This window comes from Cariama cristata, unplaced genomic scaffold (genome assembly GCF_000690535.1).
Source record: "Cariama cristata isolate BGI_N322 unplaced genomic scaffold, ASM69053v1 scaffold13003, whole genome shotgun sequence".
Classification (NCBI taxonomy): domain Eukaryota; kingdom Metazoa; phylum Chordata; class Aves; order Cariamiformes; family Cariamidae; genus Cariama; species Cariama cristata.
Window position 1 is genome coordinate 2,922 of NW_009608993.1, and position 26,778 is coordinate 29,699.

The 26,778-nt window shown below is 35.1% G+C and overlaps 1 protein-coding gene across 1 annotated transcript; it reads left to right on the forward strand.

Moving 5' to 3' along the window:
- Positions 1–248: 248 nt before the first annotated feature.
- LOC104159456 (calmodulin-regulated spectrin-associated protein 2-like) lies at positions 249–25,870 on the forward strand (the record flags this gene model as incomplete). The annotated part of the gene is made up of 6 exons (XM_009697365.1): positions 249–410; positions 1,044–1,160; positions 10,392–10,533; positions 13,752–13,891; positions 24,607–24,700; positions 25,777–25,870. Coding segments are annotated over 6 exons (749 nt in total), but the record flags the coding sequence as incomplete, so codon positions are not given.
- Positions 25,871–26,778: the final 908 nt, after the last annotated feature.

Genomic DNA, 26,778 nt, shown 5'->3' on the forward strand with positions numbered 1-26,778 from the left:
TTTTGTTGTAGAAGTTATTTTAATTTACAGTTTTAAATTAATGTCCCTGTGTTTTGTATCGCATTCTCAAATCTGTTATGTGTGTTTGTCTTCATTTGTCTTTCATTCAAAATCTGACAGCCAGACAGAAAACTTGTAGCATTTACAGTTTCAGTCTTTGCATGTATGTGGCTGTGTTCAGAAACAATACATAAGAAAGTGGTCTTTTGATTTGCAAACTAATTAGGTATTGCTGCTTCTCTTTGTAGAGTGCTCACTTGGCCATGATCGATACTCTTATGATGGCCTATACTGTAGAGATGGTCAGCGTTGAGAAAGTGATTGCATGCACTCAGCAGTATTCATCCTTTTTCCAAGCTACAGATCTACCTTATGACATTGAGGATGCTGTCATGTATTGGATAAACAAGGTATGAGTACTGGGAAAGCAAGCTGTGATTTTTCTTTGTAGTCTGTATGAGATGAGTGGGTAGGATATGTATGTATGTAGGTATATCAAGACTGTGTCTGATACAGACTGTTCCTTCATCTGCTGTATACGGATAATAAAAAGCAAAGTTTGCAGAAATAAGTTAAACATGTTACGTGAACCAAATAAATGAGAAGTCTAAATAAAATACTATTTTATGTGTTACATATGACATCTTAACAGTCACTATCATGTTGAGATGCCATGATGGCTGCTCAAGGGTCTCTTTTTGGCTCTGAGTTGTTGTCTCGTGTAATTTATCGTGATTTAAACCCAAGATACTCTGTTTGTATTTCGACACATCTTGCTTGAGGTGATCTACCTTCAGTGCATAATCAAGTCAAGTAACAAGGATACACTGCTAATCAAATGTGATCGAGCATAATAAGGGATGGGTGGATTTGTACAACGTAAAGCTAACTACTAGTGACCCCAGACTGCATCTGAAACTGATGTTTGCTGATTTTTCTTCAGGGCTATAGTCTGAAATATTTGTTAAATCTTTTCAGTTAACTTGGTGGTAGTGATTTATAGACCTTTTGAAAACTGATAATTTCTATGACTTGTTTCTTAGAACAGACCACTGAACAAACTATTTTGTCTCCAGGTAAATGAACATTTGAAAGACATAATGGAACAGGAACAAAAACTGAAAGAGCATCACAGTGCAGAATCTGCAGGAGGTCAAAAGGTAGGTGTGTGAATTGTGAAGCTATAACACAGTCGGAGCCCTTTTCTGTTGGCCGACATACAAATGCATTTGCAAAATAGCAAAATCATGCTGTAGTTGCCATATCATGGAAAAATTTGTAATTAAGGCCTTCTCTTCTATACACTGAATTTTCAATACTATTATCCCAGGTGCATGTTATGTTATTTCTCAGTGTGGGATTCAGCTGCATAAATTAAATTGTCAAGTCAGCTATTCTATGCTAGAGGACTCTATTAGCAGGGCTTTATTAGCTAAAATCTCAGCATGGGTAAAACCTCAGGCTCCAGCTTGACCCTTAGATGTCTCTTCGGATGGTGAATTTATTGTGGATTATAGTTAAAAATAAAAAAAAAAGGCTATTAGAAAGTTAGCCATCCTTCACATTTAAGTACATGACAAAAATCAAAGTAAAATTACTTGGATAATAAGTCAAAATACAATCTGTACATTAAAGTTTCAGTGAATGCAATGGTAGAATGGAATCTGCTTCTAGAAAAGAACTCTAAAATATGAAATATTCAGTCAACTCTATTTTGAAGTATTTAAGGAATTTGAATTACTGAACTTTTTATTTTGTATGCAGGAGGATAGCAACGTATTTTCAACTCATTCAGATTATTTAATGCCAGGTTTTCTTTGAGAAACACTCGTCTATTTAACTGATGGCTAATTGACTGCTCTGAAATCTCAGCCATTCTTTTTGTCATGTGCCTTAAGTATTTCCCAAATTTCCACTTACTTTTATTAAAGCTAATGGTGATTGCACAAATGCAAGATCTGAGATTTGGAAACACATTAAACACCATAACTAAAACCTGTATTTCTTAACTGTGGATCATACTGAATGCTAACTTCCCAGAGAAAACTATAATGCAGATCCATTGGATGGATCACCTGCATCAAATCAAGTTGGTCAGAGTTTCCAACAGGAGTTTCTGTTAAATTATGATGTGGTTCCTGTCAAGCATTTCCTAGTATTTATTCCCAGATACTCAGGTGTTTTACATTGTCTCCATATTGCATCAATCCATGCATTCCTCTTTTTATAGCACAGAATCAGTGACACGTCCTGTTACTTTATGGCATTGACCCTATCTCGTATGTCTCAGCAAAGCTGTGAAACAACTGTAACTTTAATTCCTGTACCAGGTTTGAGTATTGCTGAAATATGTATATAATTTTTTACCTGAATACTGATTAGTGTGATTTTTTTTCTCTTTTTTTTTTCCCGTTTCATGCTATGTCTGGGTTTAGTTATTAGCATAACTAGATTTTCTTAAAACAAAAAAAGGCAGGGGGAGGGGATTGAATTCTGCCTTTGTATTAACTAAAGCAATATTATTACATGGTTTTCCATTTTTATGGGAAAAATAAATTATACTTCTATATTAAGTATAGCATTTTCTATACTCATATTACAGTTGTAGCTTAATTCTAGGTATCTGAATTAATTGTTTTATTTTCTTTCTTTGAGGTTTGTAAACTCCTAACTACTGCTTCTATTTGTATTTTAAGACTTAGCATGAAGGGGAATTGACATGTTTCATTGTGCATCTTTTCTCACTTCTACCATCCTTTTCAGGTTAGAGCTCTGTTGTGATTCAGGTTCTCCACGTTGCCAACACAGTTAGCAGTTCAAAAAGTGATGATTCCATTCTAAACATTTAAGAAATTTTGCAATCTCCCTTCTGCTGTAGCCAAAAAAACTTCAGATGTTTAAGTTTCAGAGTTTCTAAGGTATGGTCAGGTTTTGAACCTGAACTAAATTTAAATTAAGAATGCCTCTTCTGCTGATTTAGAGAAATGGCCAAACAAACATGGGAAGAATAGATCATTCTAGTCATTAGGGAAAGCTTTTCTTTAGTTTTAATTTTTGGCTAAGAAGCAGCAAAGTTAAGTACCTAAAAGGTGAAACAGAGTTAATGACTAGACTTTTTCATTATTTTTATCATTTCCTACTGTTATAAATTCATAAATTTATCAGTTGTGAAAAATAATTTCAGCATAATCCGCAAGCCTGCCAAATTAATGCCATACTATCTTGATACAAATCCACGGTGAACCTTTTAGCAATAAATAGTAAACCTCTACCTTTCTAAAAATTATAAGTGTCATATACACAGATTAATAAATGATACAACTGACAAGATATACCTTTTTTTCTATTTCTGGATAGATAAAACCAGTATTAATAGATTATGAGATTGCTTTTGTTTTCCTTCACTTTCTTCTGCTGCTAGCTTCCTGTAGAAGATAAGAGAGGAAGGAGCATGTATGATTTTTAGTTTCAGGTAGTCCTCTGTGGATCTTGATCAGCCGGTGATTTGTGGTAACCTCGTCTTTTTCTGGTAGAGTCTCTGCATCTTCTTTCAGAATTAGGATTTCAAGTTTTGTAGTGAATAGCTTTGGTTTTCAGGCTTCCGTTGAATAATATGTAGTGAATGTACAGTTGCACTGGTTAAACTACTCATTTTCAATGTAGTCAAAGCTTTCTCAAAAACCTGTTCTTTTTCCATCTGCTTTGATGATTTAGACTGAATCAGTCTTAACAGATTTAAGCCAAATCAATGCAAATCCTATGAGAGAAACAAGTAAGAATATTCATCCAAAGACCTGAATTCTTTAAATGTTTTTTTTAATGAGTTTAAACAGCGCAACTTTTTGTGTGAAGATAAAACACTAACACCATAGTTCCGCTTTCAATTTAATGTCTCATAAATCCACACTGCTAGCAAAAGCTAACTTGTCAAGAGGAAAAGTTTGCAGTGGGATCAGCTTCTTGATCCAATTAATGCAATTAATGCACAGCTGCATGAACACAAATGATCATGCAAGGAAGAGCAGAAACAAGTGTTTAATGAAGGGCATGACTACCATTTTTTGGCACCATAGGATGGATTTATGCTAAGTTAAATTTATCATAGTCATGTTGAAAACTTTTTGTTAGGGGGGATTAAACAATCTTCTTGTAAAACTATAAGCCCTCAACCTGAGGGAGTGTTTTGTTCTTTTGGGTTTTTTTGTTTTGTTTTGTGGGGGTTTTGGTTGGGTTTTTGGTTTTGGGGTTACTTTAAACATTGGGAGAAGTCAGTCAGAATTCTCTGCTCAGTTTGTTTTATAGTGACTGATTTTTAATAAGTTCCAAGGGAACATGTTTATTCCTGTTGATATAAAGTGCCAATTCAACAGCCATTGAATTCGCATTATGTTGTCCAAGAGATTTCAGCTTTTCTTTATCTCTTTAAGTGCCTTTATAAAGTGTGTATTTATAAAACTTAGAGTATGTTTGAATTTAAACTTGGTTATCTTCAGTCTTTCAGCCTCTTGAAGCATATTCATAGTCGTCTCAACCATAGTTTCAGCCAAGATGACAAATGAAAATATATATTGGATTGCTAGTTTTGAGTTCAGTTTGTACTGTTACAGAGACCTAGTCTTTGGAATTGAAGCAAATGTGTGCTTTTTTCTGAAGGGTAGTTCTTCAGCCTGTCATTAAATAGATATTGATGGACCTTTTGAGTCCAAGTCTGAAATATACTTCACCTCGATAAATCAAAGCGATGTTCCTGTCAGTGTGAAGTAGAATGATAGGCAACCCAGGTCTGTTCTCAGTCCATTTACCTAGAACCTCGCTTCGTGATACGGTTTTGAATTCCTGATTGCAGTTGAAAATTAAGATAATTTATTTTCAAATTCATGTACTTTTCCATACATGGACTATATTTCGGTAAGGTGAAGAGACACTGAACCCTATGGAAAGTGCTTTAGTTGGGTGTGACTGAAATACCTAGAACCGCATATGAACATGTATCTTGTAGTTCATTTCTTCTAAGTGGCTTTGGGATTCTGCAACAGTCCAGTTATATGCAGGAGGAGAATGTTAAGAATAGTCATGTTACTGATGCACACCATTTCGTGTACAATTGCTTTTTTACATAAAAGCTTTGTTTCATTATTACAGTTATTTTAAGGGTTTTATAGACACACAGTATTTTAACTACGTAAAATAAGCTTCCATAGCAGTTTTTGCCATAGTAGTTTTAAAACTGCTTTTTTGCCATTTCCAGAAAATATTTCTCTTCATTAAAAAAAATAAATTATTTCCTACACTTCAGTAATTAGTTTGAATTTTTTTTTAATTTCTACAATGAAATCAATAGAGTGGTGAAGTTTTCTGTGTGTATTTGTAATACTGCTACACGATGTTTTTTTCTTAATAGTAGAAGTATTATGCCAGACTAGTGTATAGAGTTACAGAAAACTTCACTGACTTCACTGTGTTTAGGATTAAGCTTTTAGGTCAAATTCTATATTTGTAAAACTTTTTCTTTATAATTTGATGTTGTATGTTTTTATCACATGTGAGTTTAGATTTGTATGTATCAGTTCGGATCACTTCTCTGCCAGTAGCCAAAACTCCCATCTACATTTCAGGTCATTGCACATCATGCAGCTGATGCTAATGTAATTTGTCATTGCAAAAATATAACTGCCTGCACCTCTTGTTGTTATGAGAACTGTTGTATGATTGTTTACAAATATTGTTGAGTGTTATAAACATAACTGTTTGGCTTGAAGTAACTAATGCAAACTTCACTACAATTGATTGTACTGTAGTACAGCGTGTTTATACCTTTTTTCATTGCTTTAGCTTCCCTGCTTCCCCATGTGTGCTGCTGGAGTTCATTTTGATACTTGTGACATCATGACTTCAAGTCTCAAATGAATTCTTCAGTCGGATTGCATATGTAGGGTACAATCAGATGCGTGAAAGCATTAAATAAAACTGCATTGATCTGACAATCTTATCTGTTCATGTGGGAAGATTGTAATGTTGATCTACAAAGACTGCAGACATATTTCTCCAGTATTATTTCTGCTAATTAGTTCAATATACACAGGTTACAGTGCACTAATGCTTACCATTAAATTATAATTCACTGTTACACAAAATTGAGAATGTTAAAGAACATTGCTTTGTAAAAGTAATTTATAAAATCTGATAAAGTGTTCCTTTTTTTCTTTGCTTTTTGCTTTTTTTCTTTTTTCCTACTGCTTCCTCTGAAGTCTCCTACCAAATGGTTTTGGAAACTGGTTCCTGTAAGTTTGCCCAACTGCTTCACTTTGATCAAATGGCTAATTTTGGGAATTGCTTTGTCCATGTCATGCTGGTCTAATCATTCATTTCATTTATCTCTACAAGATAATTTTATAAGAGATTGCTCTACAAAGATGTGCATAATACAGACACTTATTTTGCAAGGTAATCTGTGCAAAATAAATGTAAGATCTGATGCTGGATAAGGAATTACTTTTCAGGCAGTCAAGTTCTGTATGAGGTTGTATAAGGCAGTACTACCTGTTATTAACTAATCTTAAATGATCAGGTTTTTTGCAAACTACTTTTTGGTAAGCTTTCAATAAACATATGCTATTTGATACTGACTCTCTTTTTAAGAGAGACTTGCAAAAATAGTTTTTGATTGTTGATGCTACATGGAATTTGAAATAGCTGATTTATTTTAACAATATGCAATCATTACACCATTTGTCTAGAATTTCCGTAATTTTTCAGCTGATTTAAGACTGCTGTTAATCTCTCCCCACACAAAGTAACTCAAAGCAGTCTACTCTTAGTGAGACTATAATTTCACTAAAAGCAATAAAAGTAACTGTTCAGGTCTGCAATAATAATAAAGTTTGTTTTCTCTGTGCTGTGTCACCTTGCGATTATCAGTACTTTCCTCTATCATATAGTAATTCATCCATGAAATGCATTCAGATTGTTTATTCTACAACAGGTTTGGCTGGGAACAAAATAGTCAGCTGTTTAGGCATATGCGGAATTGCATACTTCTGGTCTGAATTCTGAAGAATTCTGATGTATCTTTGATCTAAGCATTACCAAATAACTGATCTAGCAGTCCCTCAGATATTTGTTGTCTTAAGTAATAAAAGATTTTTCATACATTGCAAACAGAATTAAAAATATCAAGGCAGTTAGATGTAGGAAACAACAGAAATTAGTTGGTGTCTGGAAAACCAGTTTAAAAGTACCATCTTCAGCAGGCTAATCAGTATTCAGATTTGTTAGCAGTTTATGCTATATGGGCAATTTCTCTATAATGCTGTCTGTTAGAGTTGACACACACACTGCTCTTCACAGTATAGTCCTTTAATTTTGTTTTGGAATTAAGATAGCATAATTAAATAGAGGGACTAATGCAAAAAAATGGATTGTGATCAGAAATTTAAGCACTTTTTTTGTCTCTTTTCTACAAAATAAGGTGGCTACTTCAAAGCAGTTTCAGAATATGTTTTTTGATCTGTTTTTGCGTAAGGTGTTAGTTTACTAATGATTCTCTTCCATTGCATAAAAATTATATTCAAATATTAAATACTCAATCTATTGAAAAGCTACCTCTAGTTTGTGTGCCAGTTGTCCATAAACAACTTGAACTAGTGGTATTTATGTTACTTTGAGCTTGTTAGTTTAGTAGAGATACAGTTGAAACCCAAGTGCTACTGATAATATAGTAGGAATGCAGTGGCTCAAGCTGCTCTAACAGTTCAACCGATCTTCTGATCTCTTCCCTTTACACAGAGCAAGTGTTTCATAATGAGATAGATATTCCTGAGCATACAGGCAGCTGAAAACTTACGCTGAAAAGTAAATTTATAACATGTTGTCTACTGTATGGTAAATGCATAAGAGTGTTCATTATTAATGATTAACTCAGAAAACATGTGAGCACTTACAATAGAGTAGCTGGTGTACTGTTGGTTCTTCTTTACCTGACTTTGTTTACATGCAAGTGTCTCGACCATACCTAGACTTGCTTAAGTGGAATAAGCTCAAAGATGCTAAATCAGGCTGGTTTAGGATCTCAGAAACAAGATGCCTGTGTTAGCATTTGTGTTTAAATTAGCAGTAGGGCTTTATAGTAAATGTAGAGGTTCAGCTTTTGCATTATTGCATCCATATTTAGTGGCAAACATTGCAACCAATGAGAAGAGTTTCTTCAAATGGAAGTTGATTAAAAGTACAGTGCAATTACCAGTGTCTTTTATTTTTCAGTATAATTTCTTCTATCTTTTCAAGCAAACTGAAATACAATGCCTGTTACACCCTAATGAACCTAGCATATCAGGTTATATAAGTTTATTTTTCCTGAAGAGATGTGCTTGGCATACTCTCTGCAATGAATTAAACCCTCTTTCCAGGTCCACGCTTTAGTAATATGACAGTTTCCAGGATCTGCAGGCACAGTTCTAAAGGCCAGTGAAGGCATCATTAAAGTGACAGTAGACTTTTTCATAGGATTTACTGCAAGACCACTGTATTATCAATTTCAAATATTTTTGAACACTTCATTAAAAAGATGATATTTTAAAAAATATATAAATTACCTAGGGCTTGTTGGACCATGATGTTGGAGTCCATCCATATCCTCTTTTATCGTTATTTCGTAATTAAATTGTAATATTTCATAGATGTAATTTTAGTCACTTTGAGGAGGAAGTACATGGACATATTAACTTGGTATTTGAAACTTAAAGGATTTTCATCATAGTGGGTCATTGGATTGCCATAGAGTTAAAAAGAACAAACTTTCACTGCAAGCATAATTGACCTATTTCATTAGAAGAAGTAGGGAGTTATTACTAACATGGGGAAAATTATATTAATAATGCATGAAACACTAACATGTTTTTGTTTGGTTTTAGTGAACATTTTCCATAGCATGCAAAAATGGGGTTTTCATTTTTATACAGCATTCTTGACACACAAATACCAGTACATTTCAAGTACAAAATAAAGACTAACTCCGGGTTTTTTTAAATATTGATCAGTTAAAGTATAAGTTCTCTGGGCCAAGTACAAGCCCTTTATTTTTCTAGAACTGATGTGTCTGCTGTTGCCAGATTAGACTTGTGCTACTTAGGCCAGTTAGACTGACATGCACTAGAGATAATCCCATGTGATCCTTCACAGAAATCCAGTGACAGTAAGTATAGCCTTCAGGGTTAGTCTGTGGTTCCACAGACTTTTTTGCCAGCAAAGCTAGCTTAAACAATTCCTGCCCCACCCATAAAACCTCCAGCCCTGCCCACTCATTCACTGCAGAAACAAAGGAGGAGAGAGATGTTGTAGCTGGATCAATGGTCTTACCACGCAGCCCCATCAGCAATTGCTCCATCACAGCCAAAAGGTGGAGAGTAGGAGATAAGAACTGTGAACTTCAGCTTTACTGGGAAGAGTACCATCCACAAAGACTTTCAGAGTCCCTACAGGGAGACTGCTAGTTTAGTGTCTACAGATGAATGAAAATGGCATAACAATAACTTAGAAACACTCTTGGCATCATAAGTAGTTCTGTGGTATGAACAGAAAAGTAATCTTTCAGTACTGTTTTTTAAAATAAGTCTTAGTAAATAATATTAACAAATTAAAATCTATATCACTTTCTTCCACCTCCATTTGTTTTCCCAGGAAGAAGTAAAAAGAAACTAAGAATGATGAATACCATTTTTTTTAAGGAAACCCCTCTCTGCCCCCACAAAAAAAAGAAACCTATTAAAAATATATCCACTGCAGATAAATGCTATCTTGGTATTCTGAACTAGTGATCTCTTTATATACCTAGTTGTTTTTCAAAATGTTTCCTTTTATAACTGAGGCACTGCATGGTCGTAACACTTGACCATTAATGCTTCTCTGTGTTTATATCTGCTTATAGCGACACATGCTAGTAATAAAAATGGAGTTGTTCAAATGCAGATTTCCTTGTTTCTGAATTTGTCATTAAGTCAGTTGTATGAATGAGACTTGGGGCAAGATTCTTAGGTGTGTTAACTTCACAGAGTCATTTGACTTGCCAGTAAACTGAAGTTACACCAGCTAAGGATTTGTCTCATTCTGTTTACATACAGGTCATTTCTGATTGTGTAACCATGAGTGTTGAATGTTAATTAAGATATATGTGTTACTTAATTCACCGTGCTATACAGAGATCATCAAAATTTGGTAGTTTTGAAGGAAAGGCTCAGTTAGCGTAGGTTCCTTTCCTCTTAGATATTATTTATGCCGTTCAGCTATTTATTGAATACTGCTTTTTCACTAGCAGGGTGTAAAACCTACAGTATGAATCTGTTTTTTCGTATGTTTCAGAGCCTTTGCTCTCTAAATTTCTTCATTCTATGTTGTAGGCTCGTTACAGGAAGGAGCAAACATTGCTTAAACAGCTGCCCTGCATTCCACTGGTAGAGAATCTGCTGAAAGATGGTACAGATGGTTGTGCTCTAGCAGCCCTGATCCACTTCTACTGTCCAGATATCGTTAAACTGGAGGGTATGTCTAATGTGTCTCTCGGCTTGTTAACATAGGTCCACAAAAGTTTAAATGTCTGTTTGATAACTATGTAAAGGAAGGTGCTTAAATATGATATACAAGGGGCATAATTTGAGTGTGGTGGGTTTAATATTAACTTTGTGCCTGTTTATTTTTACATTTAAATAAAAGGAACCAAGGTGTCCTTCCATGTTGTGCTTTTATGTTATCACACTAATATAAACATACTAAGATATATTATTACAGATCTGACTGTGGCAGCACATTTGCCTTTGTGCTATGAAACACCACCTGGAAAACTCTTATTCTTGAAGCTGTATAAATGCTTTCTTGTGAATTTGAGCAGTTATAGATAATAAAACATGGAAAAAGTTAGTCAAGCTCTGCATAACTGCACTACACGGCAAATAGTTGCTCTGTGTTCTGGGCTTTTAGTTCATCTGATAGTTAGGTATATAATTTGTAGAGTAAACGAAAATATATAATCTAGAATGTATTAGTGTCATGCTGTTCTATAATAGCAATTGTCTGCGATGATGAGCAGCTTCATCTTGTTCTTTTGCTCAGTGACCTGGTTAAAGTCATATCTTCCTCTTGGCAACTTAAGAGCCTCACGTAGTTGTAAAACGTCTTGGCAGCTGACACCCATCATTTTCTGCCTCTGCTCTGTCCGTGATACCTTTGATGTTGTGGGAACACTTCTATAGAAGGATCCTGAGAAATCCAGGGATACGAACAAGAGTATAAAGCTTGCTAAGGGCTGAAATCTGGAATTCATATACACAGCCACTTTATAGGAAGCTTCCAGCATAGCAGGCGTTGAAGATGAAAGACATTAAGATGTATGCATTCACCGTTCTTCTTCAGCTTCTGAATTTTGAAAAATACAACTTTCAATTTACATAACTGTTGCAGCCAAATATGTACTATTTTATGTGATTAGGGAAGAGTTAAAATTTGGGTAGTGTTGAATGGGAGTAACACCTGGTTCCTTCTTACTGTTTTAGCATGGCTGAAAATACAGACAGTCCGAAAGATCTTGCATACTTTGTGTGACCACATATATACTTGCCAGCAGATTCCTCCAGCATCTGACTGTAAACAAGACAAGGCACATGCCATCTTTGTAACTTTAGTTTTTATGTTCTTGTTAGGTGTCCTGACATCATCGTCCCTAAAGATACATATAAATGTGGTGTCATTGTCTCAGAAGTAAATTCAAAGGTACTCTGAAGCGACTATAAGCATTTAAAAAGACTTTGCCTGTCTTCCCTGTATTAAATAATATAATTTATGATGCATATTAAATTTCACTGAGATTTGGTTCTGTATTGGAACTGAGACGGGTAACAAAAATGCATATGCAAAAATGCTTTAAAATGCATTAACAAAAAAAATAATAATCTAGAGTTCTCTGTAGTCTGAAATAGATTGTTTCTTCTTATTAAGACTTTATTTAACTTTCAAATCTAGGTTTCCCTCAAGGAATACAGGACTAGAAAGGACTCCCTATGTCAGTGAGTCAAGAAATTGGCTATTATACAAAATTATATAATCCTTTTCATGAATTTATCATGTTCTATCTTAAAACTGCCTAGCTCTTTAAAGTCTGTATTCTTCTTACCCACTGTTGCAGAGCTCCCCTTTTTACACAGTTTTAAATCTTACTCTTGTTTTCTACCGAAATGTGCTTGTAGCCTGTCTACATGCCTTTGTTCTTCCAGCAGTGCCCTTTGGCTTGAATAGCTTCTCCTAATCTGATGTCTACCTTATTGATATATTTTCTTTCCCTTGTTTTGCCCAGGCTACTGAACGAAGCCTTTTCAGTCTCCCCTTCTGAAGTGGATTTCCATTCTCATTATTGTCCTCAGTAGTCTTCCTCTGCACTAGTCCAGTTTCAGTTCATCTTTCTTGAATATGGGTGGTTGTAATTGTACACAGAAATACGGACTGGCATCTCGTTGCTACTTTGTGCAGTGCTTCTCTGTCACTACTGAAAATAAATTTTATGATATATTTTACCATTATGTTTGCTTTTTTTCATAGCTGTATGATGCTGAAAGCTCATAAACGTCTTTACATTGGCTAATACGTGATACCTTCCTACTCTATATCACTTTCAACCAGTGAATCATGTTAGAATTTTATTAGATCCAAATGCATGACTTCATATTTTGCATTACTAAATTTAATCTCATTTCGGTCAGTTTAGTCAAACATTTTTTTTTCCATTGATCATCATCTGTGGGATTGGGATGACGGAATATGTCTGATTTCCTCAGGATGGGAATCCTTATCCTGCTAGCATCAAAGTAGGTTCCTTATCTGAAGAAATCTTTTATCCTAAACAATATAAAGCTTACACAGAGCTCTGTCATACACTGTTGCTTTAGAAATAAAATCTGATGCAAGTATATTTAATTTTCTTTTATTCAGAGCTTCTTTTAACAAGGGCTGTCTTTTTCTCTAGGAAGTTATTATTGCTATTTAATTTTCCAAGAAGCAGTCATAAAAAAGAGAATAGGAGGTTAGTCAGGCATAAATATTATTCAGAGAATACTGTATAATGACACTAGTTCACTGCTACCACTTCTTTGCCTTTATATACCACTTCCAAATAGAGAGTGATAATTCATATATCAGAGACTTCAGATCCTTGTAAAACCTCAAATCAAACATCTAAATCCATAAAAACAAATACGTAAGACTAAACTGATGCTGAGTTTTTGGGGAAGATTCGGGGTTAATAGCGTTAAAATGTACTCTCAGGTCCCTATGCAAAGACAAAAAACTAGTATGTGTGGAGAACTTTGTGAAAAAGCATACATTTCCTACTGTCATTGCTGTATAGAAAATCTAATTGAAAAAATATGTATTAGTGATTAAATATGGTTTTTCATTATATGGAAACAGGAGGAGTTAGAGCATAACTTCCATTTTCACAAAAGGCAAAGCAGAAAAAAACCAACTCGTCAATAGTGAAAAAAACAAAATTCATAGTTAGAAAAATGTCTAAATATATAAAACTGCAAAGATAAAATGTAGACTTGTCATTTTTTAAGTTTCTGAAATAGGAAAATAAAAGCCTCCTGAAAAAAAAAGAAAAAAATCAAGTCTGCGTTTATCCAGAAAATGCTCCAGAATCCAGCAAAGCAAAAGACACTTTTTTTGCAAATCTATAACTATATCTAATCCTTGCTTCTATTATTCCTTTTTAGATATTTGTTTGAAAGAGACAATGTCTTTGGCTGACAGCCTGTATAATCTGCAATTGATTCAAGAATTTTGTCAGGAATACCTTAACCAGTGTTGCCATTTCAGTCTTGAGGATATGCTCTATGCAGCTTCTTCAATAAAGGTAAAAGAACTTAAATAAAAATGCAAGCAACATGCACAGAACTGTTTTGCTAATGGTATGTTTAGTCTTTTTTGATCTGCTGCTATATGAAAAAGCATGTTGCTCTCTTGTGGTATAGCATGCAACACATCAGTTTCAGGAGCATGTAAAACTACCTTTTTTTGGCAGTTGTGTTGTTCTAGTAATTTCAAAGTATTTTTAAAAAAGCACTTGTGAAAGTATTTATAAAAACTTTGATTTTGTGCAAAACTATTTCACTGTCTTCTTTCTTATTAATTAATTGTAAGTCAAAGCATGTAATCTGTGATATTTCTGTTAAAATGTAATCGCGACCTGCATTAGTTTAAATGTATTAAGGCTTTAACAAAAGGACATAATATTGAAGTTGTTTCTGGAATTATTGCTCACCCTTCTTACTCATTTCTGTGTACACAATAGTTTAATGGTTTTTAACATTAAAGCTTTTTCACTTTTGTAAAAGTGTAAACTTCTGAGTTAGTTTCATTGAAAAATCTAACAGTCTTATCTCCAGAACACAAGCAGGAACACAATTCCAACAAATACAGTTGTTTGAACAAGCAGTTAAGCATTTTCAGTCATTCCAAGATTTTACTGTTTTAGAAAGAGAAGAAAAAAGTTTTGCTTAGTCTGTCATTTTTTTAGCCTGTGTGGAAAGACAAGAATAATCAAATTATTTCTTGCCTAATTGTAACTTTAATTTTTGGTTCTTGTTTTTCTCTAAGACTTTCTTCTATATGAAACGCTCTTCGTTTGCTTAAGATTCTTGTTGGCCTGCCTTTAGGGAATGAAATATTATTTTTATGGAGTCAGCATATCCATTGCAGATGGGATGTAATTGGTTTCTAAATATCTGGGTCATTTCACTGCTTTTATGATCTTTATAGCAATCTCACAAGCTGAGTCACAGAGGCCAGAGCTTGAATACAGCTTTGTTGTCTCCTGTAGGGTTGAACCCAATCCTTTTTCAAGTAAGTAATGAGCTGCTAGGGTGACTAAGGGCAGTAGGACTTAAGTCTAGACTACTTAGATGTTGCTGTTTTATTTTGTGTACGCTAAGTTGCATAGTGACTGCTTTCAATCAGCTTTTGATGTTTTTAAATTTCAGATATAGTAATGTACCTACACACTTGTAAAATATCTGCTGCAGTCTTTTGTCTGTAGTTTCCCGGCATATGGTCACACAACCATATTCAGTGATCTTGAGTAGGACTCCTTCACTGCATTTTGATTGTTTCTCTTTGCTTACAGATACATGGAATAAATAGAATTCATTATTCTTCGGTTTCATTTGTTGCATTAATAATAGCATTTTTATAGTAATGATTTGAATTATTTCTCAATAGTATGCACTATGAAGCTTCAATTTTAAAAAAAGTAACTATATTAAATATTTTGTCAATTTCCCAATGCATCAGACTTTACACTTTTAAAATGCTACAGACTCAGTAATTTTGCTGTTTCTGAACACTGTTTTTAGAGGAGATTTAGAGTTCTTTCAAAGATTTAGAGTATTTCTAGAACTGAGAAAGCCCTTTTGTGATCATGTTTTTACAAGTTGCTGTGGTGTGGATACTTATTTAGATGTAAATGCTACAAAGAAAGGCTGCCAAGTTTTTCTTCTAAAACTTGGCAAGGAAACTTTGGTTAGTGCTATAAACTCTGTTTTTCCAGTGTTAAGAATTAATTTGCTTTCAAAATAAATTCACAGTTAAAGGAGCTCTTTCTTAGTTTTCAAGTGCATCTGATTAGAGTAAGTTTTATTAAATGTACATATTCTCCAAAGAGTTTTATTGTCACTTTGAAAAAACTTGTATTGTAAATGGGTATTTTAAATATTACACATTGAATTAAACTGGTTAGTAGAAGTCACCTTTATCTCAGTCAACAAAATGTATATAGTATGAAGTTTTAGGATTTCTAAAAGCATGTGTCTTTGTTTCAGGTGTCTCTATTAATGAGCAAAACTGTCTATTTGTTTTCAGGGTGACTCGTACTGCACAGTAGGTGGCCCTATGCTTTTGGTTAAAAGTCTGTTACATTTGTAGTGGTGACAGAAAGAATAAAAAGAACCAAACTGCTGATACATTACTGGAAGAAGCCTCAAGAAAAAAATTACAGCTGAGTTTTTGGAATTACAATGCTGTGCCTTGTGTGGCCCTAGAAATTACACTAGGTATCCTGGCTTCATACTAGTCCTAGAGAAGGAAGGGAGCAGAGCCTCTTTCTTTTAAAGGGATCAAGCACAAAGTGCATACCTTACATTCTTTACTGGGCACACTGCACTGTCCTGTTATGTTAAATCAAGGTAGGTTGTAGATCATATATGATACAGAAATTGTCTTGGGACTTGACCAGGGTGATTGTACCCGCTTTTGCCTTTCTCATCAAAATGCACAGAAACAAAGTCAGATTAATTTAAAACTTCACTTAACAAGCATCCAGAGCCTTTGATATAAGCTCTCAGATTTTGCAGCAGGTGAAACTGTTGTCTTAGTTCTGGTTTAGCACAGAGGAGAAATAGGCTTTGTCTGGATTTCTAGACAGCTTTAATGTGTCATAATCAAATGAAGCAGAAAGTAGGTTTTGTTGCTCCTCACTTGCCCATTTCTTCCTCTCTAAGAAAAATGCATTTGTGAAGTTCTTCGTAAGATGTTTACTAAGGCAGGGCTACTGATGTTAAAGAAAAAAATATTTGAATGCATTCCATGGATGCTTGAGGCACCACCGAGGGACCATACTGGTTCCTGGTTGTTTGCCTGTCTACAAGTGGAGAGAGATTACATAAAAATAATCACAATTTTTTCTGAATCTTCCCTGCATATTTAACAAGAGGGAAGAATAGAAAATCTTGGATCTCTCTGTAGTTGTGCAGAGTGCTTCTTTGCCCTGATCCTCCCTCTTCCATTCTCCTGTAAGCAGTTCTATCCTGAGACAGGATTTTTTTTTTTTTTAAATACCTTGTTCTTCACCTGTATCTGGGAAATTACATAGAACTAAAAGAGCTTTTTTATTGTCTTGACACACACATGTTCTGCCTGTCCAAAGAACAAGTTTGTAGAAATAGAACAACCTGCATGAAATGCCATCACAGGAAGCACTAACCAGCCTGCAGAGCAGTAAAGACTTCTTTATTGCTTTGGCCCAACAGTTGTTTAGCACTGCAATGTAATAGTCAGTATGTGGCATTTGTGACTTGAATAAAGGTCTTATGGAATGTATAATCCTGAAAGGATGGTGTAAGGGACATGTATGGTCTCTGAATAGAAAGAAAAAATGCATCTCACACATTCCATTTGTCACATGAGATATACGTTGAAAGTATTTCTAAATGAGGAAAAACATATCTTTGGTTGTATTTGGTTATATTCTTGATATTTTTAGATCATTCTCTGCCACTTTATTGTAGTAGGACCATAGGGTTGACACCTAGGAAAAAGTCATTTATGAGGTTAACTGCCAAAGAAGTTATTGACAGACAGCTTGAATTGTTTGATGTTTGCCATGATTTCAGAGTTCACATATGAACTTGGCATTGAATCGATTGGCACAGTTAATTATTGTCTTTTGGAAGCGTTCCTTTATCTGAGCCTTCAAAAATTTGTGGTGGTGGTTTTTTTAAGTGAACGTAAACTTGTGCTACTCATTTAATCTACATGTATTGTTGTATATTCCCTTTTCATTGATGGAGGATTGAGTCAGGGTGAGACACAGATCACAACCAATATTAGAGCACCTTTCATTAATTCAATTGTTATTATTAATAGAATGAATCCATTATTAATAAGAGATAACTATTCACACAATACATTAATTTGCTCACACAGTTCACACACTCTCTCTCAGTCATTTTTACTGGGTTGGAAGCCAACCCAGTGGCCTCCCAGAAGTAGGGGGTCATACTGTCAGGCAGTGGCTTTTGGGAAGGTGTCCAGCAAGTCTCTCAAGGGGTTCACTTGTCTCTTTAGGTGTGTATATACATATAATCGTGTACTCTTGGTCTGCATGTAACAGCGACTGCCCTTGTGGGCGCAGTTAGGGTTATACAACCTGTTGTTGGCACTAGCATGTGCTGATGGCATTGTGCAGATCTGGCCAAGTTGTGATGTTCTGAGTGTGTGGGTTCTTGAGGATTTAACAGGACCGAAAGTCTCTGCAGCCTCTCAGTTCTTCGGAGACTTTTGTGTGCTGCCCCTCAGCATGGATGCTTCCTCGCTTTGGCTGCTGTTTTCTGATAACTGCAGAGTCTGTTCACCCAAACTCATGCAGAAGGCACTTTTATTCAGAGTGAAAGCTTTCTGAATGTGAACTGAAGCAAATCCTAGAGATGATTGCTGTCTCCTGTCTGTTAGGGCGTTCTTCTGACCTAAATACGGACCAGACTCTCAACTATGCAAAATCACAACTAAGCATATGGAATAGGTACCTAATTTTTGCACTTGGTTACTAACCAGAGAGGACAGAACAAATATTTGCACTGTCAAAGGCCCAGTAGGCCAGATGGAGAGACTGGTTCCAGAACTTAATTTTTTCTTTTTTTTTTTTTTTTCCCTCCACTGCCGAGTTGAACAAGAGAATATAATATCTAAAGGATTTTTTTATACTGTGCTGGTTTTGGCTGGGATAGAGTTAATTTTCTCCACAGTAGCTAGCATGGGCTAGGTTTTGGATTTGTGCTGAAAACAGTGTTGATAATGCAGGGATGTTTTTGTTACTGCTGAGCAGGGCTTACATAGTGTCAAGGCCTTTTCTGCTTCTCACACCAACCTGCCAGCGAGTGGGCTGGAGGTGCACAGAAGTTGGGAGGGGACACAGCCGGGACAGCTGACCCCAACTGACCCAAGGGATATTCCGTACTATGTGACGTCATGTTCGGCATATAAAGCTGGAGGAAGAAGAAGGAAGGGGGGACGTTTGGAGTGATGGTGTTTGTCTTCCCAAGTAACTGTTAGGCATGATGGAGCCCTGCTTTCCTGGAGATGGCTGAACCCATGTCTGCCAATGGGAAGTGGGGATTGAATTCCTTTTTTTTATTTTGCACGTGCATGTGGCTTTTGCTTTACTTATTAAACTGACTTTATCTCAGCCCACGAGTTTTCACACTTCTACCCTTCCAATTCTCTTCCCCATCCTACCAGGGAGGAGTGAGCAATTGGCTGCCTGGGACTTAGTTGCCAGCTGGGGTTAAACCATGACGATACTAAAAATATATATTACACTTGAGCAGTTTTGAATACTTGCACTTTCTGATGTAATGTTGATGATGACTTTGCAAACAACGTAAGCAGAAGCTATAATCGGCACCACGTACTCAGAGATGTGAAAAATAGTGTTCAAATACATCACATAGATAAATCCTAGAAATTAAGGGCTATGTAATGTCCGCACATGTTGTACAGCTTTCCTTCGAATCTCAATGATAAAAACCACTGCCAATGAGGCTGCTAACCCAGGCCTGAATTTGCAATTGAAGTCCCTGTAAGTGTCCATATGGATTCCTTAAGGACCTGGGAGAGCAACTGGCTGTGTTTGGTGAGGCGATTAGGTATGTATGGTGGGAGTCGGTCCAGGGTTTTGATTCCCATCTGGCTGATTTAAAAGCATTCGGGATCAGGAATGTAAAGGAAGAATCAAACAGGGAACAGTTCTTTAAGAGGAGATTTCTCTCCTGAGAGGGACCCAATGTTCCTGACTCATTATTTAAAGGGAAGCAGTGTGGTTTGCTTTCACTGATGTTAATCGGCCAGTTTTCCCACTTCTTTGTTCTGGTCTGAAACAAGACATACTGGAGTTTTCAACTTGAATTGTTGTGGCATTTATTAATCTGTGGCAGAAGATGTGACAAACTGGTAGTGCATGGATCATACAGAGAACTGTAATTTGGCCTTCTCCAGAGAGTTTGAAACACTCCAACTTTCTTCAGTCTTGAGGCATTTGTGTTGGAACTTTTATAGCATATAAACTATGGATTTGCATTTGAGGTAACTTACTTTCCTGGCCTACTGAACAGAGATTTTAATGTGCATTGTGATCTAAATTTTACAGTGTATTTTGATGTTCATTTTCAGAAAATTCCTAAAGGCATCTATGGCTTCTTTTAGATTCAATTTTGGTGGATTCAAGCCTGATTACAAATTATTTGTATCATTTGTGTATATAACCTTATAGTTATTATTCTGTAAATATGCAGATCTAAAGCCTATGAATGTTAAAAGGCTAAAATTTATTTTAAGTGGCAATATTGGATGTTAATTTGATTTAAAAATTAATCAAACTTTTAAAATTATTGAAAGGGAATAGAGATAGTAAAGAAAATAATCTTTTTTGTATAAAATTTTATAAAACAAGCTAACTTATATCTCCCTTTGATACAGAAGCAAGTAATGGCTTTGGATTTTATACTCAGAATATGGGATTATTTTTTTTTTTCAAAAGATAATCTTCCAAAATCTGTTAAACAAAAGAATTTCTATTGTGCAGTGCCAGAAGATGCAATAGATAGAATGTAACCAGTAGTACAGCTGACTGCATACAGCTAATGAACAGTCTGCAAATATCGAATTGGAAAAATCAAATCAGAATATTTAGTATATAAAAGCGTCTGTGAAGCTGCAAGTCTGCCATCTGCTGTTCAGTGATTTTCAGCCAGTCTGAACTGCTCAGAGCTCAGTTGTTTTTTGCTGCTATTAAAATGCTGTTATGTTTCTGAGTATTTTTGTGTATAAGTGCATGTCGTAATCGTGTGATGAACTGTTAGAACTTTTGTCAGCATAATCAAGGCAAAATATGTGGAAATAATGTCTATGTTCTTTCTAGCCCTGGGTAGCACAATTACTACAGACACAGAGTTAGTTTTTCCAAAAGATTAAATTACTGTTCATCAGTCTTCCCCTTTGATCACTACTGTTAACATGCCTTTCTGACCAAAAGTAACTTGTGAGAAAATGCGGTTTCCATCATGATGTTTCACCATCAGACATCTAAAGTAGCTTCAGTTCTAAGCGGGCTGTGCAGCCAACAGTTTCATTTTTACTTTAGTAAATATTGCTTTGATGAATTTGGAAAAACAAGCTGTCTTGCAGTAGCTCAGGACTGAATGGAAGATATTCTCGGAAAGAATAACGGAGTCCATAAAGTAGTCACCCTATTAAATGCAGCATTTCAACATAGACATAAGAAATTGGAGTATTTAAATACAGTATTATTTCAGATGGGGACAAAGCTATGGTTAGAACATTTTATAATTCATTTCTGGTAGTAAAAAAGAACAAACAAGTTAAAAATGTGAAAGTTTGAGGGGAAGTAAGGGGAGGGGGAAAATACTAAGAGAAATATTGTAGAAATTGTAATATTTAGAAATTGTAGTATTGAAAATCATATTTTGTCTGAGAAGTACATCTGATTTTTTTTGTTGTGTATATTGCTTCCTAATGAAATCAGTGTGTGAAACCAAAATGCTATATTTAACATTTTCTTTGAATGGAAAAGATTTTGCTATGAATTTTTCCTCACTCAGTTCTGTTGTGCTGAATAAGCAGAGATGCGTTTTTTCCTAGTCTATTTATAGCTTGTATGCAATAACTATGGCAACATCTGGCTGATCCCTTCACTATATACTAAAGTATATGAGCAGCTTTCAGTCTAAGAATATCGCTTTGCTGGAGTAAAGGCTTATCTACATAAGAAATAATCAGGAAAAATAAATCTGAATCAAAAGTGTCAAATAGATATTTAAAATTGTATTTTCAAATTTACTGATACAGAATTAAGGTTATCTCACGTATTATTAAACATTTTTGTTGTAAATTTTTGTTTACTTTAAAAATATGTTCTTACCCTTACTGCCTGTGGTTTGTTTCTGAAATAAAATGACATTTTGTTTAGAATTTTTTTCAAATGTTTGCTCACACTCCCAAGATTTGAGGTACACATTTTTAATGCAACAATGGAATTTGACATTTGAAGGACTGAAAACGTAGTGAAGCTGCCAAAGAAGTTTTAAATGGAAGTCTTGCATAGTCTGGATACAATTTTTAATTTGAGTATGTCCTCTGTAGGCGTATGCCAGGTGTGCTCAAATACACAGTTAAACATTAAATGTGAGCAATCTGAATGTAAGTAATCTTGCATATTTATGTAGTTATGCAGTGGACAGTTAATGGGTTGATAAAAGAAGTCTTACAGACTTTACAGTCATATATACTTCAATCAAACAGAAGATTTTTTCATTGGACAAAGTTAAAATAGAAACCATGTACCTCTGGTTTTACTTTCTCAGAATTTGTCTGATTTTTGTTAAGGAGCCGTCAGCTAAATCAACTGCTATACTCTTGCAACTCTGCAATCTGTTAGCTAATATTTAATGCCCCTCATTCTTCTAAAATCCTTCAGAAAAGAAATAACATATATGTTGACATGTAGGTCTTTTTCCTACAGAGTTCTGTGAAATTGAATGAGTAAAATATTTTTAATTTTAAATTGATTTTTAAAGACTAGATGCATTTATTTAAGGAGACGAAATGCAATTCTTAATTTGCAGCAAGATTTTCTTGGAGACGAAGGCCTTATTGCTAGCCAAGGGCTGGAAATTAGAAAAATGTCCCATGCTCTGCTAATGAGAATGTTTCATGTTGTATAAAGATTGCTCTATTAATATCTATAAGAGCAAAGTCTATACAGAAGATCATCTTCAGTCATACAGAAAATGTAGAAGCTGACTCCATTGTAAAAAAAAAAAAAAAAAAAAGAAAAAAAAACAAGATAATGTCCCTTACTTCATAAAACAATGCCCCACACCCCCCCCCCCCCCCCCAAAATAACAGCTGTCTTTGATCAAACCAAAGGTCCACCTGGCACCATGTCGTTTCCCACAACAGTTTGGCAGTGGCAGAAGCCAGAGCAAGTAGAGAAGACCAGGGCAAGCCATGGATTTTATTGTAAATAAGTTTAAGAATTCTGTCCCATACCACGTAACATTATGTACTCACCTGACATCCTTTATTTATAAGCAGATTTGTCCCTATCTCTGTTTAAATGGGGGGACAGGGGGGAGAAAAACAAACCAAAACCAAATTAGGTAATTGTTTGCTTTTTTCCTAAATCAGCTCCAATTTCTTTGTGTTACCGCAAAACTCAGAAGAGACAATGCTTTCCTTTGAAACTCTTCTCTGAAGCAAATAATTAAATAAATTCCCACTTTCCCTGAAAGACTATTTTCACTTAGTTTCATTCTCAAAGAAAAATAAAAGGAGAGATAACGTCTGATAAGTTTAGTGTAAAAATGCTAATTTTCTCAAGTACAGAAAGTTTATAGGACCAAATATTAAGACAGACTTGTTTTTTAGAAAGGTCACGTGGAAGTATATTTCTGGGTTTCAACATTAGTTTATAAGTTGCAAGTGCTGTTGATGTTGTTGTTAGTTTGTAAAAATTAAACCAATAAGTTTGTTAATTTATATTTTCTTATTTAAGCTGTGTGAAATGTTAAATGAAAATAGCATAAAGTGGAGAAAATAAACTGGATATTTGAAATTATTCAGTGTTAAGGACATGAAAAAAGTGACTAAGGACACTTGCTTTTGTAAGTATTGTTAGCTAGACATTATTGGGTTTTATTGCAGAAAGACTTTTTTAAACAAACTGTTTTAAAAAGTTGTTTATTTGTGGTTTCCTAATTTAATGCATAAGTAGAGGTTTGTATTGTTTACATCTTCAGGCTTTAAGACTGGTGACCCAAGTCTGTGGGCCTACTTGAGCCAGCTCAGACCTGGATGCTTGTTGATCTCATTCAGTTGATGTTTCTAGATATGAAGTATCACTGAACCATATGGACATAGCAGCTTAGGACCATGATCATTTGCTGAACTCTTAAGCCTCCACAGTCAACAAACCTTCTGGTCTTTTTGCATTTCTTATTATATACTCTTGCAGTAGAAACTGCTGGTACTGCTTCTGCCTGGTTTTCCTCTCTATTGATTTTTTTTGTTGTTGTTCTTGCAGTTCATGTCACCAGTTGTTTCTTCCTTTTCACCTGATTTTCCCCTTGTGTTAAATCTGATGGCTCTCACACTTCTCTGTTTCATAGCTGTGTAATGGGAAAATACGGTAGGGAGCTGTATCAACAATGTATTAAGTGTGCATACATCTTTGGAGCTAAAACCTTGTTCTAACCTGCATTGAACAAACACTGCTGCTGGTTTTTATTTTGCATTAAAGACTTGTAAATTTGGGTAGATCTTCACAAATGTGGCGATAAGCACATATTTGACACAAAAGTCTAAATTGGATTCAAAATTCCTACAGTAAAACTGAGCACTACCAGAGTTTTTCATGTTAAAAAGCTCTAAAAATTTTATTGCCTAGCCTTTCAAAACAATGGGCTTTTCACCACTCTTTTTTTATGGAAATGACTAATCTGTTTGACAGGCATCTTTTTCCACCCATCCTATACCTCTCTGCCCTGCCCGCAAGACATCAGGCCTAAGCATATGCTTCTTATGATACATTTCAACTGAAATGATTACAGTCTGGTCAAGTTATGTGTATTAGAGAAGAGACTGTAAACTGGATGAAATGCAGAGGCATATCCTGAATGCTGCTTAATCTATTTATTTGCAGGCTTGTGTTTTAACATAAATTTCTTTTTTTTTCTTTCTCTCTCTTTGTTTTCTTTTTTTTTTTTTTTATCTTCTTTGTAGAGCAACTACATGGTGTTCATGGCAGAGTTATTCTGGTGGTTTGAAGTGGTGAAGCCATCATTTGTACAACCTCGTGTTGTTGTGCATCCCCAAGGTAATTATATTAAGGATCAATTTTAATATGCATGTTTTTTATATGTATGTATACAGATTGCCGTTGTGTTCATAAATACAGTGAATATTTTGCTTAACAGGATTTAGTGGTATACAACACCTTGAAAGAAGGAGCAAAGTACTCTTTCATTGTGTTAATCTTCATCTCATCTCATAAATCATAATCAGATTTTGTTGTCTATTACCAAAAACTCATTTAAATTGTTGTGGTATAATCAGTTGCAAATTTGCCTAGAATCCATTTATGCCTATGCAGGGATTGCAAACATAAGGAGCCAAGAACAGAATTTAGCCTGAAGAGCTTGGATTGCTGAGGAGAAGGTACCAAGAGAAAGGAACATAAATCTAGGGAAAGTGGACAAATAGTTAATTGTAAAATTGCATTTTGTACTTGGGTGCTAAGGCACAGTCTTCCATCATCAGTAAATTCTCAGATTTAAAAGTCCACCTCTCGGGTAGATCTTGAGATCTGTTAGTAAGTACAGAGTCATGGTAACTTAAACATTCATACAGTAATACTGTAATTGTCTTTCCAAGAGCTAGGAAGAGATTTTCATTGTGTGGGTTTTACATCTTTTTTTTCATTTATATGCTTTATAGCACATACAAATCTGATTTAAATCTTTTAAATATTGATAACTAATTTAGGACATGACCAAAATACTATTTGCTAGCTGGAAAGTAATTCTAATGGTTTTGGGAAAAAAAATTGTATCAGAAAAGTTTCTTTCAGAAGAAGAATATTTATTTTTGCTAAAAAGATTGCTTGCTTCTAATTTTGTGGCTCTTTTTCAGGTTTTTTTCTTTATTATTTCTTCCCTTGCCTTTTCTAGTCATTTTTGTCATTCTCCATTCCCTTAATTAGTGCCAATATGGGAATTTTGGAGGAGGTAAAGCTGAAAGGAAGTGAGCGGGTTTTAATCTAAATAATGGAACCAATTAAAATTTTTTAAATCTTTGGAAAGCCTTACTTCAGATTATTTCAGACGGCCTTTCCACTATGTATTTTAACTGAACACTAAACTATAATAACTTGAGCTTTGTTCTTCCTGGCAGCTGAACCTACAAAAGATGCAGCTTCTGCTCACAGCTTGAATGCGAACAGAAGAAATTATGTGGATGGCCCATCTGGTTCTGACTTCGTAGCCAGGTAATGTCAGAGCATCACTAGTACTGTTTCACACTCCTCTTTCTATTCAAAATCAAACACTGTTTTTTATTTAGTTTTGTTGCCTTTTTGCCTTGCTCAAGGATTGAGTTACCAAATAGAATCTGTAGAATTTTGTGGAAGATCCCATAGTCCAGCTATTTCCCCAACTGCCCTGTTGCATGACAGGCTACGTGTTCATGATTGTACAGTCCATGTTTGCCACTTGGACAGCGCGCTGTTGTCTTACCAGTTTCCAAAATAACCCTTACCATTCAGCAGAAAAGTGTCACACGGCCTCCTTGTCCTGTTCAATTTCATGTGGGGCTGCTGACCAAATCTGCTCTGAAAGAGCTATTTTTCTGGAATTCACAGCAAATTTTCCAAACGGTAAGGAAAGTAAACTTGGATAACAGCAAGAAAACCACTGAGTGATGGTTTTAGTTTGGTCTGAGTATGTTACTTCAGTACCATGAAGGTCAAACAGGCAAAAATAAATACTTACGCTATCATGAACTTCCCAAATCTTGTGAGCATCAAGAACAGAAAGCTAACTGCTTTATTAAATGTGTTTTGCATTATTTGTATTTTTTGTAAATATTTGTGAAACATTATTTTTAGTATCGCTGTTACAGATTTGGAAGCGATATAAAAATATCCTGTTTCCCTTGTGTTCTCTAGCTGATCATATATTTGATTCATTTCTTGGGAGAGATCTTACTGCTCTCTACACCTACCTGAGAGGAGGTTGTAGAGAGATGCGTGTCGGTCTCTTCTCCCAAGTAACAAGCGATAGGATAAGAAGCAATAGCCTCAAGTTGCACTAGGGGGGATTTAGTTTGGATATTAGGAAAAATTTCTGCACCGAAAGGGTATCAGGCACTGGAATAGGCTGCCTGGGAAGTGGTGGA